Raw genomic sequence first — 16,864 nt, 5'->3', positions numbered from 1 at the left:
ACATTTTACAGGACAAAAATTAGTTCGGTTATACATGCTGAGAGCAGTGTGGTCAATTGGACATCTGACAGGAGCAGAGATAGCCTATGTGTGAGGTCTCCAAAGACACATAGTCCCCAAGCACTGGAAATGCGGGCATGGGAGGAACTGAATGTTCAAGCTTAATTTCAGCTCCCTTGTATTGCTCCATGTGGCCACAGGCTACCATGTTGGACAGGGCACGTTTGTTGGCTGGCCTGGTAGGAAAGTGGGTCAGGTATCTACACCTTAAGTTCCAAAGGTTCTGGCTAATTGCAGTTTTACTACATAAAGCTTTTGATATTATCAATATAGCTCCATGAAACAACTTGCTTTCTCAAATCCTAACCTGGAAACTAGCTAGGATCCCAGTATTCTTACTGTTAACACATCAAAGAAAATAACGCAGCATGGGTATGGTTGTTGCTGCATGGCTGCATAGCTAGGAGATACAGTTTGAATCTCTCACTTCCTCCATCTCCACATCCGATCTTCCAGGGGGCCACAGTACTCTGTACCCTCTTACATTTCCCTCCTGTCTCTCTTCATCACTGGCTACTGACATGCTATCAGAACATGTGTTTTATGCCTTAAGTTATCATGTTTGATGGCTAGGCTTCTGGCCTCAGCAGCTAGGCATCCCTGGTTATACAGAAATATTACCATCATAACTTCCCTAAGTCAATAATTCTTTCTCAAAATGAATTCTTACACAATTGTAAGACCTCTATTCTTATTTTTCACTCATGTCTGTCATTCACTCTGACAGAGGGTTCTTATTCCCTCAGTCCTCTGCCGCTCCCCCTCCACACCTAACACAGATCTGCAAGCATGTTCATATCAACACCAGTTTAAAATCAGTGCCATCAGGAGCCAGAGTCATTTTCTTACCAAGGTCATCCTTCCCTCAACTCTGCTATTGCTCTTACCATCCACCCAGAGAGTGTAACCCTGAAGTCTCTTGAAACACATCTGAGTTTTGTTTTTCTCTTGAAGCTCCACATCCAAACTACTAAATCCTTCTTCCCTGGTTCTTTTCTCATGATTACTTCCAGCTTAACGTAGGCCACCCTCTCTGCTCAGTCATTTATTAGCCATGTGCTTCCTAAGAAAGGAACACTGCCAGATCTTTCCCAGCATGGTCCCAGGGACACAGTAATGGTGAAGGATGTGTGTGTATCAACCTCTTTCTCTGGTTAACTCCCTAATCATAGTGTGGTACGTGCTAGAAGACGGTCCCGAGTACCAGGGCTCTTGAAGGCCTGTAGCATCTCTGCTGGTAACGAATCCGGATGCCAACACTGTCGCTGTTGTCCTCCATTGTCTTCTCAGAGTGGTCCCAGAGTTCTTTTCAGACCAGGGCAAGTGAACAGCTTCCCCTTTCTACTGCCCACTCCGCTTCAGGTAACGGCCCTCCCTTGGTTTCCCTACCCATCTCCTTTTGGTTGAGCCAGACCTATGTTTCAAGGTCCAACTCAATGGGGATCTTATCTCTGGGTTCTCTCTGGACCTTGCTGGCAGAGATATGGGGGTCTGCCTCCTCTTCTGTTCTAACTAGTTAGTCCTCTTTGCACCTGCCTGGGCTGGCTATTACGATGGAGACTGTCCTTACCCTTCCCTGCTCATGCACATCCCCAAAGGTATACAGGCCTTTATCATTATTGTCATTATTATTATCATTATTGGTAGAACCCAGTATGGTGGTGACGTCTTGTAGGTTCCCAAGTCTCCTCAATACAGTACAAAAATGAAACAGCCTGTAAGTCCTACCTTTTGGGTGAGCTGGGGAAAAAACAATTAGAGGTAAACTGAGAGCTGCTTGGTTCCTTTAAAAGTAGCCTTGTTGAACAAAGATAAGGCAGCTCTAAACCCAAGTACAGACCCATTTAGAGCTTCAGACACCTTGGGCCTTGGGAAGCGGGTTATGCTGCACTGTTTTCAGGACTACTTTATACTATACTATCTACAGTCCCTATGGACTGGAGGATGAGATCAGGGCTTTACCTCTTGCATTTTCCACTGCCTATCTCTGTAAGAGTATCAGTGCTAATCCTGATCAGGAAATGCCTTTGCTTGGCTCATTACCTCACTCCAAGTTCTTTCCTGAGACGAACAGACACACAGCTGCAGGGCCAGTATAAATTGGGTTCTTTCGTGCAGCTTCATTTTCTAATTTGTTTCACAAAGCTCAGTGCACACTTAGTTTCCTGCTAAATAACCAGGCTGCTTCAGTTGGGAAAGACTGTCTCGTCTTACCTTAAATTGTTAGCACTCTGTGTACGTACGTGTATGAATGACTTAATTTCCTTATACCATAGGCATTAATTTACTTGTAAATAGGGACTACACACATTAAGAAACCATTAGGAGAAAAAGAAATTACTATTCAAATGAACATAGTGAGTGTAGCAAATTATTTATGATCAAGGGGATATTTTAAATATATAACTGCCAATATGAAATGGGATTCAGTTAGAATGGATGCCTGGCCATCTTGAACTGAAGTCCACTATAAATACCCAGCACAGATTTTTCCCTATATACAGGCTGTCCAGTAGCACAGGGTCACATGATTCTGTATGATGACACTTCTTATGACAGTGGTTCTCACCCTTCCTAAAGCTGTGACCCTGTAATATATAGTTCATCATGTTGTAGTGACCCCAAATCATAAAATTATTTTTGTTGCTCCTTCATAACTGTAATTTTGCTACTGTTATGAATATTACTGTAAATATCTGCTATATACAGGATATCAGATAGGTTATCCAACTCTCAAAGGGGTTGTGACCCACAGGTTGAGAACCACTGTCTTATGAGCTGTTGTTTTACCCATAGAAAACAATTTGCAAATGGTCTTCAAATGCCTGTCTGATGGTTTTAAAAATAAACAGTCAAGCCAGTCTCTACATATGGGGAAATTACCTATGATATTTGTGACTCTGTTGCTTTAGAGCCCCCTGTCTATTGTTGTCTGGAAGAAAGAGAGGGTGAGTTAGCGATCAGCACTGTCGCAGTAAGGGCTCCTCTACCTTGGCTGTAAAGCACACCAAAGTAAACACTAAGGATAGCACAGTGTTTAGTTAAGGTGCTTGAGCCCCAGCCCATGATACCAACGTTGATTCCCTAGTCAACTCCCAGGGAAGGAAATCAAGCAACTTGTCCACTAAGTCTGTTTTTGAGTCTCATGTCGTAATGAAAGTTGGCAAAAGTGACAATGCCAAATGCCCCACGAAGACTGTCTATAACGAGGCTAAAACTGCAAGGTTGCCAAGGAGTCTCGCAGCACACCTACCTTTCTTGGCTTCCTGGCCAGAGCCCAGGGCGGCTGTGGTGGTTGGTCTGAGCTCAGAGCTGCTCTGAGGGGTCACGTTCGCTTTGGCTGGGTTGGCCTTGCCTTTCTTGTCATTTTTGGAAGTGTCGCTGGGCACATCTGCTATGTCACTCTGCAACAGAAACATCCCCAGTGACTGGAGTGTGTGACACTAGAACTATTTTTACTGTAATGATAGACCCCTCGGCTTCTCAGATTTCTACTGTCTTTAAAGATCTTTACCTGAAGCTGGGCTTGGTGACCCACACTTTTAATCCCAGCACTAAGGAGTCGGAGGCAAGTAGAGCTTTATGAGTTCAAGGCCAGCCTGGTCTACAGAGTGAGTTCTAGGCCAGCCAAGGCTACATAATATGACCTTGTCTCAAACAAAACAAAACAAGCTCTTTGTCTCAGGGGAGTAGGACTATGTGGTTTCCTTATGCTGGACAAAAAGATCTAGGCAAAGAAAAACAATCCAACTCCTTTTCAGGCAGGATATTTTCTAGTTCCTGGAGACTAGTTGATTGTGCTCCATCCTGAGCCGTCTAGCAAAGGAACAATGACAACAGAGAAACAGATGGACAGAGGGAATGTTGGAATGCAAGGACAAAGAAATGAGTATCTAGTAATAAATGCCACTTTAATTAACTCACTAAACTCAGATATTTGGCATTTCCGGGTTACAAAACATCCTTGATTATAATTTCTAATGAACAGTCCCTATTTCATTTATAATGTAACAGATATGCCCAGATGTCTCACTGGTGACTAAGAGACTTTCTGATGGTGGCCATGTTTTACAAAACGTGCTGCCTTTGTGTAGACCCTTCAAACTACTATTGAACTGATAAGCTTGGTTTGGAACACCATCTTTAAACTTCCTCCATCACCTTTCTCTTGCTTTTGCAGTCACTGTTTGGAAACCAACTCTCCCAACCGAACTGTCTTTAGCCCATGGTTTCTACTTACAGTTTCAATGCCCATAGCTCTCATTTGGTCTGCTCTCTTTTCTGTGATTGAAAGAAATTTCTTTGGATCGGATAAAGCATCCACAATATCTGAAAAAACAATCAGTGAACTGTAAATGTTCTGTTGAAATGAATACAGCGAGAGAATGCAGCTACATTTTTAAGACGGGGCTGTGAAATACAGTTAGTTGTAGACAACAAAAACAAGGAAAAGCAAGAGTCAACACCTAGACAATGTTCTCTTTTTCCCCACTAACAAGGACAGAGGTTATGGCTACCAGAGTGAACTGTTAAGGATCCTGTTTTTGGTTTTGGTTTTTTCAAGAAGAGTCTCACTCTGTAGCCCAGGCTGGTCTTAAACTGCATTGATCCTCCTAACTCACCTCCTAAGTGTTGGGATCATAGACATGAGTCACTGTGGCTAGCTGCCACGTGTTGTTGACTCATTTATTTGTATAAGTTGAGCAAGCTGATCATTGTGACTAGCCTAAGTTTCTTCATCTGTAGGTTAGAGTTGCTATGGTTACTGGTGAACTTGATGCAATGATGAACATAAGGACATGAGATGTATAACGGAGACACTGGATGTACAGCTTGGGCCAGTATCACTCTAATATTAAAACCACATAAAGACACAATAAAAATGAAAAACTATAGGCCAATATATGATGAACATAGATTCAAAAATGCTGCATTAAATACTAGCAAACAAAATACAGACATACACCAAAAAGATTATCCATCATGATCAAGTTGGCTTTATCCTGAAATCCTGGGATGTTATACATATACAAGTCAATAAATGTAATAAACCATATAAATGGACTTAAAGACAAAAATCACATGATAATCTCAATAGATGCAGAAAGAGCCTTTGACAAAATCCAACATGCCTTCATGATAAAAGTCCTAGAAAATGTCAGGCTAGAGCGAACATAACTCAATATAATAAAACTATATATGAGAAACCCACAGCCAACAACATCCTAAATGGAGGAAAGCTTCAAGTAATCCCACTGAAATCTGGAAAAGACAATGTTGCCCACTATTCCCTCTCCTTTTCAACACTGTGCTTGAAGCAATAAGACCAGAGGAGGAAATTAAAGAGATACAAATAGGAAAAGAAGATGTCAAACTATCCCTATTTGCAGATGATATGATACTAAATATTAGAGATCCCAAAAATTGTACCAGAAAACATCTAAAGATGATAAACAAATTCAGCAATGTGGCAGAATACTGAATCAACTTGCACAGATCAATAGCTTTTCTATACACTAATAACAAATGTAAAGAGGAGGAGATCACAGACACTCACCCAGTCACAATAACCTCAAGAAAACATAACATCCAAGAATAAGTCTAAATAAGGAAGTGAAGGACCTCTACAATAAAAACTTTAAACTTCTTTATAAAGAGATAGAGAATACAAAAGAAAAACTTCCTATAATCATGGATTGGTAGAATTAAGTGTGAAAATGACCATTTTACCAAAAGCTATTTTCAGATTCAATGCAATCCCAATAAATCCCCATCTTATTCTTCATAGAAATAAAAAAAAACTATGTTAAAATGTGTATGGAACCATCAAAGATCCTGGATAGCAAAAACAACCCTGAACAAAAAGAACAATGTTGGAGGGACTACCATTCTAGATCTTAAGACATACTACAGAGCCACATTGATAACAACAGTATGGCACTGTCACAAAAATTGACATATAGACCAATGGAACAAAGCCAAAGACCCAAACATGAGCATACATCATTTCAGCCATGTAAAATTTGACAAAGATGTCAGAAACATAAGTGGGAAAGAAACTTCAACAAGTGGTGATGGGAAAACCGGATGCCCACATGTAGAAGAATGAAATTAGTACTATATCATCTTATACAAAAACTGAATAGCATACCACTGCCCCCAACTCCCTGTCTACACAAGCTTTAGAATGTGATCTTACTTATAAGTAGGCTACTGGTATAAATTAAGGATAAAAATGGAATCATTCCGGATTGGGGGAGGGGTGTTCTAAACTCAATGCCAATGACAAGTGTCCTCCCATAAGGAAGAAAATCCAAAGACAAAGTGAAGGCCATAAGTTGTATTGTTAATCTTTGCCATTCTGACTGGCATAAGATGAACTCTCAAAGTTGCTTTGATTTGCATTTCCCTAGGGACAATGGACAGGCATTTTTTTTAGCTTTTTTTTTTTTTTGAGAACTGTCTATTCAGGTTCTGGGTCTATTTTTCAAATGGGTCATTTGTTTTTTTTGTGTCATGTTCTTTGGTTAGGGACATGGCTGGGTATATGCATTGACTTTGGCATGCTCTAAACAAGCCCTGGTGGTGAGACCTAGCTAAATGCTGATCAGCATTCATGGGCAAGTGTGACTGCTGTCTGGCAGCCACACTGAGTGGCCAGCAGGATACAGAGCATACACACTAACTCGCGACCATGCAGAATCCGTCCAGTTGGCTAACATCTCCAGATATTAGAAGTCACAATGGGGTTCCAGAACCTTCCTTTTAAAAAAAGAAACCAATTTGCTTGCTTTCACTTGCTTTTTATCTTCTAGATTTAGCCAATGCTGTACTAAGCTATGCTGAAAACAAAACCAAATGAACAAATAAAAACCCCACTATCTATTTCTGGGTCTGGTGCCATTTCCAAAAGGTTCAGGGAGGCTCTCCATTTTCCTCCCCCATTGCTCTCACCCTCCTCTCTCCCTTCCATGTAGCAATGAAAGCATTAATTTAGGCATTCCAAAGAACTAAAGATAAGCAGACTTTCGGATATCAACTTTTAAGAAAACTCATGGAATTTTGTGTTTCTACAACCACTGCAGTGGTGTGGTGCTGAGCACAAACTATGTCCTTTCTTTGTGTTTACTTTTGTTTGTTCCTGGCCAAGGTTCCCTCAGAATCCCCACTCTATTATCCCTGTTATTAGGAGATATGTACAGAAGAAAAATACATTGCTCCTACCTGCAGCAAAGAAGTGTAAATAAAGATAAACAAGTCTTGTAACTGTGATTCGGGTTAGCTCCTTCAACTTCTACCAAATTAAGCATGCCCTAAGCTGCAATACCCAGAAGACTCCATTGTACAGCAGCTGCTCAGGGAAACAGGATCCAGGGCTAAACAAAAGCCCCACATTACTTACTGCATCCACAGGGTAGCCTAACAATATGTGTAACAGGGGGCCTGAGAGATTTGCTGAAGCTAGCAACTTTTAATATCTGTTTGCTTGTAGTGCTGAGCAATGAACACAGGACCTTCACTACCCCCACTAAGCTACTTCTCAAGCCCTGCTGGCATACTTTCCATCATTCATACTGCTCCCTTTTTTTCCAGAGCTTGGAGGATGCCATAAGAGTGGGTACCACATGCACATGGCCCTGGTTCAATCACCAGCAATCCAACCCTCACCCCACCTCAGGATATTATGTATTGTATGTATATTGGTTTTTCAACAAACATTCAAGAGAGAAAACATGACATCTCAGCATCTATAAGGAGAGAGAGATGGGGCAACTCAAAATTGCATCAGGAAATCCCGAGATGACACTCCAAAAATGGCACCCTAATTGAGGATATTCCTCCTCTGGAAGTACGTGCTTTATGAAAACAGCTGGCTCTGCGGAACGTGGCTGACGATCTGGGTTGAGGGAACAAGAAACACTTTTGTTATGAGTGAATACATACCATGTTTGTCTTTCTGAGTCTGGGATACCTCACTCAGGATGATTTTTTCTAGGTCCATCCATTTGTCTGCAAACCTCATGATGTCATTGTTTTTCTCTGCTGAGTAGTATTCCATTGTGTATATGTACCACATTTTGTTTATCCATTCTTCAGTTGAAGGGCATCTAGGTTGTTTCCATGTTCTGGCTATTACAAACAATGCTGATATGAACATAGCTGAACAAGTGCTCTTGTGGTGTGGTTGAGCATTCCTTGGGTATATGCCCAAGAGTGGTATAGCTGGATCTTGGGGGAGATGGATTCCCAATTTTCTAAGAAAATTGATTTCCAAAGTGGTTGTACAAGCTTGCATTCCCACCAGCAGTGGAGGAGAGTTCCCCTAGCTCCACATCCTCTCCAGCATAAGGTGTCTTCAGTGTTTTTGATCTTAGCCATTCTGACAGGCGTAAGGTGGTATCTCAGAGTTGTTTTGATTTGCATTTCCCTGATGATTAGGGATGTTGAGCAATTCCTTAAATGTCTTTCAGCCATTTGAGTTTCCTCTGTTGAGAATTCTCTGTTTAGTTCTATAGCCCATTTCTTAATTGGACTGTTGGGCATTTTGATGTCTAATTTCTTGAGTTCCTTATATATTCTGGATATCAGTCCTCTGTCAGATGTGGGATTGGTGAAGATCTTTTCCCATTCTGTAGGCTGTCGCTTTGCCTTGTTGACCGTATCCTTTGCCCTACAAAAGCTTCTCAGTTTCAAGAGGTCCCATTGATTGATTGTTTCTCTCAGTGTCTGTGCTACTGGTGTTCTATTTAGAAAGTGTTCTCCTATGCCAATGCGTTCAAGACTACTTCCTACTTTCTCTTCTAGCAGGTTCAGAGTAGCTGGGTTTATGTTGAGGTCCTTGATCCACTTGGACTTAAGTTTTGTGCACGGTGATAGATATGGATCTATTTGCAGCCTTCTACATGTTGATATCCAGTTTTGCCAGCACCATTTGTTGAAGATGCTTTCTTTTTTCCATTGTGCACTTTTGGCTTCTTTGTCAAAAATTATTTGTTCATAGGTGTGCGGATTAATGTCAGGGTCTTCAATTCGATTCCATTGGTCCACATGTCGGTTTTTATGCCAGTACCAAGCTGTTTTTATTACTGTAGCTCTATAGTACAGCTTGAAGTCAGGGATCGTGATGCCTCCAGAGGTTGTGTTATTGTACAGGATTCTTTTGGCTATCCTAGATGTGGAACAAGGATGACTGGACTGCTACTCACATCACCAGGGAGGCTACCTGGAAATCAGGACCCCAAGAAAGACACAGGGATCGCCCAATGACAGAGAAATGGAATGAGATCTACATGAACAGCCTGGACAGGAGTGGGGGTAGTGAAGGGCGAGGGTCGAGAGAAAGAGAGCTTGGGTGAGTGGGAGATTCCAGCTGGATCAACAACAGAGAGGGAGAACAAGGAATAGGAGACCATGGTAAATGAAGACCACATGAGAATAGGAAGAAACAAAGTGCTAGAGAGGCCCACAGAAATCCACAAAGATACCCCCACAACAGACTGCTGGCAATGGTCGAGAGACAGTCCGAATTGACCTACTCTGGTGATGGGATGGCCAAACACCCTAATTGTCGTGCTAGAAACCTCATCCAACTACTGAGGGATCTGGATGCAGAGATCATGACTAGGCCCCAGGTGGATCTCTGGGAGTCCAATTAGCGAGAATGAGGAGGGTTTATATGAGAGAGAATTGTTGAGACCAAGGTCGGATAAAGCACAGAGACAAATAGCCAAACAAACGGAAACACATGAAATATGAACCAATGGCTGAGGGGTCACCAACTGGATCAGGCCCTCTGAGTGGGTGAGACAGTTGATTGGCCTGATCTGTTTGGGAGGCATCCAGGCACTGGCACTGGGTCCTGTGCTCATTGCATGAGTCGGCTGTTTGAAACCTGGGGCCTATGCAGGGTCGCTTGGCTCGGCCTGGGAGGAGGGGACTGGACCTACCTGGACTGAGTCCACCAGGTTGATCTCAGTCTGTGGGGAAGGCTTTGCCCTGGAGGAGATTGGAATGGGAGGCGGGCTGGGGGGAAGGTGAGGGGGGTGTGAGGGGGGAGAACAAGGGAATCTGTGCCTGTATGTAGAACTTAATTGTATTGCAAAATAAAAATTTAAAAAAAAAAAAAAAAAGAAACACTTTTGTGCCTTCCTAGACAAATCTTTAATCATAGGGCAGAAAGGAGAGATGGGCAAACAAACAAAAGGTCATTGCATCTTCATTTACATGAAGCAGCAGGGGAGCTACAGAATTAAGGAAGGGCCCTGCCCCAGAAACAAAGGCCCCTGCAGCACACAGCTCAGGGTGACATTTAACTGAATGTGGATACTTCATATATACTAGACAAATCTCCTTTCTTCTGCTCAGTAATAAAGACAAATTGCACATATAGGAAAAACCCTCAAAGCAACAGGGTAGTGATGGAAGATATAACATTGCGTCATTGTCTTTAGCACCAGAACTCTTTGCTGTCTCCAGCAATGATGGCTGATGTGGTGATGCTGTGTGATGAGTAAACATCATTAGCAGGACAGATGCACCCACAGATGAAGCAGCAACAACAACTGATGACTCAGCATCCCAGAATGAGGGATGAAACTTAGCATCAAACCCGGTAATCTGCTTTGTGGTGGTAAAAGCGAGTGCTGTTTTCATTATGTTTAGGATTAGAATATTGGAAGACTTAGAATATTGGAAGACTTAGACCTTGTTTCATTCCAAGGCATTTTTATTTTAAATGTTACTGTTTTCTTTAAGTAAAAGTTTAGTTTCTAATAATTAAGATGGTCTAGTATTACTCTTCAGGCCAGATACATTTTACATCTGGGTTGTGTAGAAACTCATCTCTTTTAGTCTCTGCACTCTGGTCCGTTGTGGGGTTGTGGGTGTTTGTGTTAATTATCACCTGTTACAAATAGAAGATTTTCAGGTAAGGGTTGAGAGATGCACTGATCTATACACATAAGTATAAGTCATAACAAGTTCATTTAATACTATGTCCATTTGTCTGCATAATAATAGTAGGTTCTTTCCTGGGGCCTATGATCTGTTTAGCCATAGGTTCTTAGCCTGATATCAGTGCCAAGTATGGGTTGCATCTTGTGCAGCAGGACTTAAATATAAAATGCTCAGCTCTAAAGGGAACCACATCCCCCATCCAAGCAAGGCTCAGATCATTGCAGAAGTGGGTGGGTACAGAAGGAGCCATAGATGGTGGATGATAAAAATTAACATCTAGACACAGCAGGGTGGCTGCTCATATAAACTTACTTGTACAAAATCTGTGCAAGCCTGGGCCAGGCCAAATCCCAGCATGGAGAGGAGAGTTGGGCATACAATCTCACCCTTTGTCATGGAACAAAATCTAGTTGTTTGCTACTGGGAGAGGGCAAGACAGTTTTCTCTAAGAGTGTAGCCTCTGATAAGTTGACATGCTCCCTTGGAAGCCCACATATCTGAGAATATTTGGACAGTACAAATTGGTTTTGAAGGGTTTTAATACAAAGATGAGCCAAAGTTGGATGAGAAGGGAAGAGGAGTGAGTCCAGAAGAGTTGGGCTAAGGTGGGTGAATATGATCAAAATATACTATATGAAAGAAAAAAAAAAACCAAAAAGAAAAAACCCCCAGATCATCCCCATGCCCATTATTATACACATCCTCCATTACACCCACGCACGGAGCTGCACAAGGACCTAAGCAGAAGGTGAGTGGAAGGAGCCGTGCTGGCTGCTCATCTAGCTTTCAGAACTGCGAGTCAAAACCAAAAATAAAACCATCTCTTCTTGGGCTCAACGGTTAAGAGTACTTGTTCCTCTTGCAGAGGATCCAGGTTCAATTTCCATCTATCTGTAACTCCAGTTCCAGGGGGTCTGATGCCTTCATCTGACCAGGCCCAAGTGTTGTACACATACATACAAACAGGCAAAATATTCATACATATAAAATAAAACAAATCTTTAAAAACTACACCTTTTCTTTATAAGTGAGCCAATGTCAGGCATTTAGTTATAGTAAAAGGAAATACACCAATAGGCCACCATTATTTCCCTACTTCTGTTTCCTAAGGCTTGGAGTGGCAGGAAGGTGAGGAGAGAAACAGGGATTCATGTGAATGCAAGAGGGTCAAGGTTAAAAGTGGAGCTGTTGACCTATCTTGTGCAGAGAAGAGGCTGGGTCAGCCAGAGCTCAAAGAGTCTAAGAAACACTAGATGTATGTGCAGGTGGGTGGGGGAGGGGCAGGGCTAATTAGGAACAATTGCACACAGCAAAGTTTGTCATCTGTGAGAATCCACCACCACGGATAGGTAACTTGTAAGAGCCTGAGTCTAAGCCTATGGAAGGGCACTAGCTTGGAAAAGACTCGAGAACACTTTCCATATTTTTATAGAAAGGATTCCGCCCGCATGCTATGACTGCAAATGAAAATACATTTAAAAGTCAAGCAGAACATAGAGCTGTGGCACTGCCAACGCACCGGAGTTCAGAAACTTCTCAGTGGGTAGGAATTAAAACGATTTCCCCCCTGAGGAAGATGAACTGCTTATGATATAGTTATTTCCTGTGCTGTTTTATATAAAATACAGGGTAAGTTCAGGTGAAGATTCTACAACCAACAGATTTTTCTTTAGAGTGTTAAAACTAAATAAAATACCTACAAGCAGGGTGTGATGACATACACCTGCACTCTGAGCTACTCAGGATACTGACGTTAGAGTGCACATGTTTAAGACCAGTTAAAGCAACTTAGTAAGACCCTAACTCCAAAACCTCAGTGGTGAAATGCTTGTCTAGCATGCATGGGTCCCTGGCTTAGTCTTTAGAATTGGAAATAGATGGGGGAAAGAAAGAGAGGGTGAGGGAGGAGAATGAGCATGAGAAGGAGGGAAGGAGGAAGGGAGGGAAGGAAGGAAGGGAGCAGGGAAATATTAGAGTAGTTCACTGCTGTGGATATTGCTCTGTATAAATAAACACTGATTGGCCAGTAGCCAGACAGGAAGCATAGGCGGCACTAACAGAGAGGAGGATTGAGGGAACAGGAAGGGAGAGGGAGAGACTGCCTGGAGCTGCCACCAGGACAAGAAAAATGTAAGGTATCAATAAGCCACGGGCCACGTGGCAAAGTATAGATTAATAGAAATGGGCTAAATGTAAGAGTAAGAACTAGACAATGATAGGCCTGAGCTAATGGCCAAGCAGTTTAAATAATGTAAGAGTTTGTGTGTTTATTTTATAAGTGGGCTCCAACACTGGCAGGACTTGGTGGAAGCTGGAGAGAAATTCTCCAGCTACAGTTTACTCAGTGACCCTTACGCCTTGCATTGCAAGCATCTCTCTCTCTGACATCCATTCTAGTATCTTATCTATTATGGGATAACCCTATCGTATATACTTGCAGAATGAACCAGTGAATTCACATGAACTTTCTTTAGCCAAACAAACTTCTAATGATGTACACAGCACTTTTCATTTTTGTGATGGTACAGTTTCATTTGAACTTGTCCTTATGGAGTCAAGAAGAACATCAACATTCTAGGGAACACGCCCTGACTGCACAGGTAAACTCTTAGATGTGACTGTGGGAGGTTAACTAGACACCAAGCATGAGCCCTGTAAGTCAGGAGACTCAGGATCAGAGATTCAGGAGAAAGACAATTCTCATATTTACCCTGTGTTATCCTTTATGAAAACCGCTAAATCTCCAATGGCTTCCCCAGGTATCTCCACATGTCTGTGAGATGACCAGAGGGCTGAGGATGTTGTTATTGAATATCAAATCTGAATAAGCCACTGACCGCAAAACCTCAGTACAGAGGTTCCCAGAGACCTGACGGAAAGACAGTGGGCGGAGCCACAGAGGAGACTACACTCAGGGCTGTCGTGAGAGACCAGTTTGCACGCTATTAAATGCCGACCCTGGCAGAATGCCACGTTACAAACACACACATTTCTCAGCACAGACCTGCGCACACCCACATCCTTGCAGATCAATTCCACATTTTGAGGTTCTGTTAATGTAAGTGCTTGGCACAAACTAGGAGCTTAGCAAATGATTTCTTTTCCCTTTTCTAATCAAATGGCTCATTTCCCAGGAAGAAATTATAGTTTCATTTGAAATGTGGCCCATTGCAAAGGAAAAACTTTACAAAGTTATTTTTTTAACCAAATGGGTTTGTGTAACACTTTCCGTAATGTAGTGTATTGATTACACTTTGACTTCTTGTGTTATGTGTGTGTGTGTACAAGTGTTGGTATGCTTGTGTGGTGTATGCTCGTGTGTGTGGATATCTCTGTTTGTCTTGAGGCCACAGGGAGAGCAGTGGACTGCCTGCCGCCTCACTCTCTACCTTACTCCTCTGGGGCAAGCTCTCTCATTGAGTCTGGAGCCAGGATGATGACCAGCAACTGCCAGTGGTTCCCTTGTCTCCACCCTCCACAGAGAGTTCCAGAAGCACCCGGGGCCATGGCCAGCTTGTTATATGGATGCAGGGGCCTGAACTCCGGTTCTGGCATGTGTACAGCAAGCACTTTTACCCACTGAGCCATCTCCACAGCCCGTATAGTCCCTGCTTTCTAACTCAAACACAGACTAGGATTCTTTCGGGCCTTCGGTCCATCACTGTGCCTGTGCTGCTGGTAGCTCTGGAGAGTGGTGTGGACTAGACTGTGGCCTCAAAACACACCTGACAGACTCCTGTCTCACTCCCTGACCCACTGCCCAGCCCCAAGGCACTGCTCTAGCTGCTTTGATGGGTTCCTATGTGTGTTACTGTACATTGCAGCTTCTAATTGCTACCTTTTTTATGACAGGCAAAGGGTATAAGTGAAGAAATAATTCCTACCCATTCTGATTGAAACTCTCCTGGCTTAGTTTACTTTTGAACCTTTAATCTATCATGTTATTAAAACTGAAGGTTAGTTGCACAAAAGCTGCCCACCAGAGAAGCATGAATTCCTAAGAACAATAAACCACCTAGCCTTGTTCCCTCAATAAAATAATGTATTTCAGTATAGTACAGGAATTTCATTCTATCAGTGGACACACACTCATGTTCACAAACATTTGTGGGTGGGATGTTTCTATGTGTGTAGGTATATATGTGCATGTGCTTAAAGAAGCCAGAGGTTGACATGGAGTATTTTCCTCAATCACTCTTGACCTCATATATTGAGACCTCATACTAATGGGTCTTTCATTTAAACACAGAGCTTGCCAACCCGGCTAGTTTAGCTAGGCAGGATGCTTTGGGGATTCCCAGTTTCCACATCTAGAGCACTAGGATTTCAGGAGGACTCCCACAACTACCTAGCATCACAAACACCCACATTTTTGAGCCTTGTGTATTTTTGTGTATTATTATATGAGAACTTTCCCAGAATACTTACAGGGAGAGAGGTAGTCATATTACCTTCATTTTACTGGTGAAAAAAAGAGGAGAAATGTTCTATTAAGATTCCCAGGCTGCCAGCCAGCAGTGCGGAGCTGAGACTTGAACCCTTGGCTAATGTGATGCAGTCATACTACTGCACTGTTTTCTGTGCAGAACTATGACTCCAGGAATCTGGACCAAAGACAGCGAAGCTAAGGAGCCTTTCCTTTTCTTATGATGTTACCAGCTGACTGGAGGCCACGGAGAGTCTACCTGTTTAGCTGTAAGCAAAGCCCTATGACGCAGCCTAGTTGGTTTCCTACCATTGATTTTCTTAGTGAAGGAGCCTGAGATCTTTTTATGAAAATGAACTCTCTGATGGGTTTGCAAGAAAATTCTGGCATATTAGTAACTGAGTTCAACAAATCTTTCAGTGATAATAACTGATAAGATACAGTTTCTTAGAGTTGTTTTTCTCACTTTGACTGACAGTATAAATACTATCTTCATAAAGCATTTGTAAAATGTTAAATAATATAAAATTATGGTGTTTTGAAATTAATATCTATGAAAATATCACTTGCTTTCCCCATAGCTACCAGGGTTCTCATCACAGGCAGGAAAACATATGGTCATTTTTGTTCTTTTCAGGATTGGGCAAAATGATTCACACTCTTGTAATTTAGGACCTCATCTGCATTGTATTCTGGGCCCAAACATTTATCTTACCTCCAAATCCATCAGGCACATATGTTTTAAGAACAATATTGCAGAAAATGGTTGGCAGTGATAATGGTTTGTTCCCCTCATTTCTTAGGGAGATGTGTCGGTAGCCCGCTTGGAGGCCATCCAAAGGAAGGATTCTCTGGCCAATCAGCTTGTTGTTGTCATCATACACTGCGATTCTCAGGACAGCCAGGTCGGGCAGGATCACCTGCAATTAAAAGTTTGGGCATTTCATTGTTTATTGTAATAAGGATCCCCAGAAATATGACTCCAGGAATCTGGACCAAACCAATACTGCTCCTTAAATGCCCCTTAATGATGAAAACAAACCAATGAGCCATTAGCATTCCTAAAGTGGTCAGCATAGGATTGGTGCCCACGATACCAACAAGGCAATGGGTACGGGTTTCCTGAACATCATCTCCTCAAATATATTAAATGGATAGATGTCAATGACCCCAGCTACTATTCATGTCATTTTTGCCCATGTACATCCAACACAAACACAGAGACCCTGAAAAACTGAATGATTTTTCTTATTTTAGAGATAATCAGTGGAATCTGGGATGGGGACTCGTGACTTCTAGTCCAGTGTCTGTCTGCCACATGGGCTACTTTCTGCATTTAGTTCTGCTGGTTTTCAAGAACATGAAGAGTTTTGCTGAGGGAACACTTCATGTATAAAAGACAATTTATGTGCCACTTTTCAG

General features: G+C 42.2%; 1 protein-coding gene across 8 annotated transcripts in view; it reads right to left on the bottom strand.

Moving 5' to 3' along the window:
- Positions 1 to 16,864, bottom strand: part of Plcb4 (phospholipase C beta 4) — a 383,472-nt gene that overhangs the window by 27,938 nt on the left and 338,670 nt on the right. For all 8 annotated transcript variants that reach the window (XM_059261493.1, XM_059261494.1, XM_059261492.1 and 5 more), the window contains 3 exons: positions 16,158 to 16,362; positions 4,301 to 4,389; positions 3,314 to 3,464 (listed from right to left, as the gene is read on the bottom strand). In XM_059261493.1, the coding sequence (XP_059117476.1) occupies positions 3,314 to 3,464; positions 4,301 to 4,389; positions 16,158 to 16,362 (445 nt within the window). The remainder of the gene's footprint in view (positions 1 to 3,313; positions 3,465 to 4,300; positions 4,390 to 16,157; positions 16,363 to 16,864) is intronic.

Source organism: Peromyscus eremicus, chromosome 4 (assembly GCF_949786415.1).
Source record: "Peromyscus eremicus chromosome 4, PerEre_H2_v1, whole genome shotgun sequence".
Classification (NCBI taxonomy): domain Eukaryota; kingdom Metazoa; phylum Chordata; class Mammalia; order Rodentia; family Cricetidae; genus Peromyscus; species Peromyscus eremicus.
The sequence above is the reverse complement of the archived record's forward strand: the minus strand, read 5'-3'. Positions and strand labels throughout refer to the sequence as shown.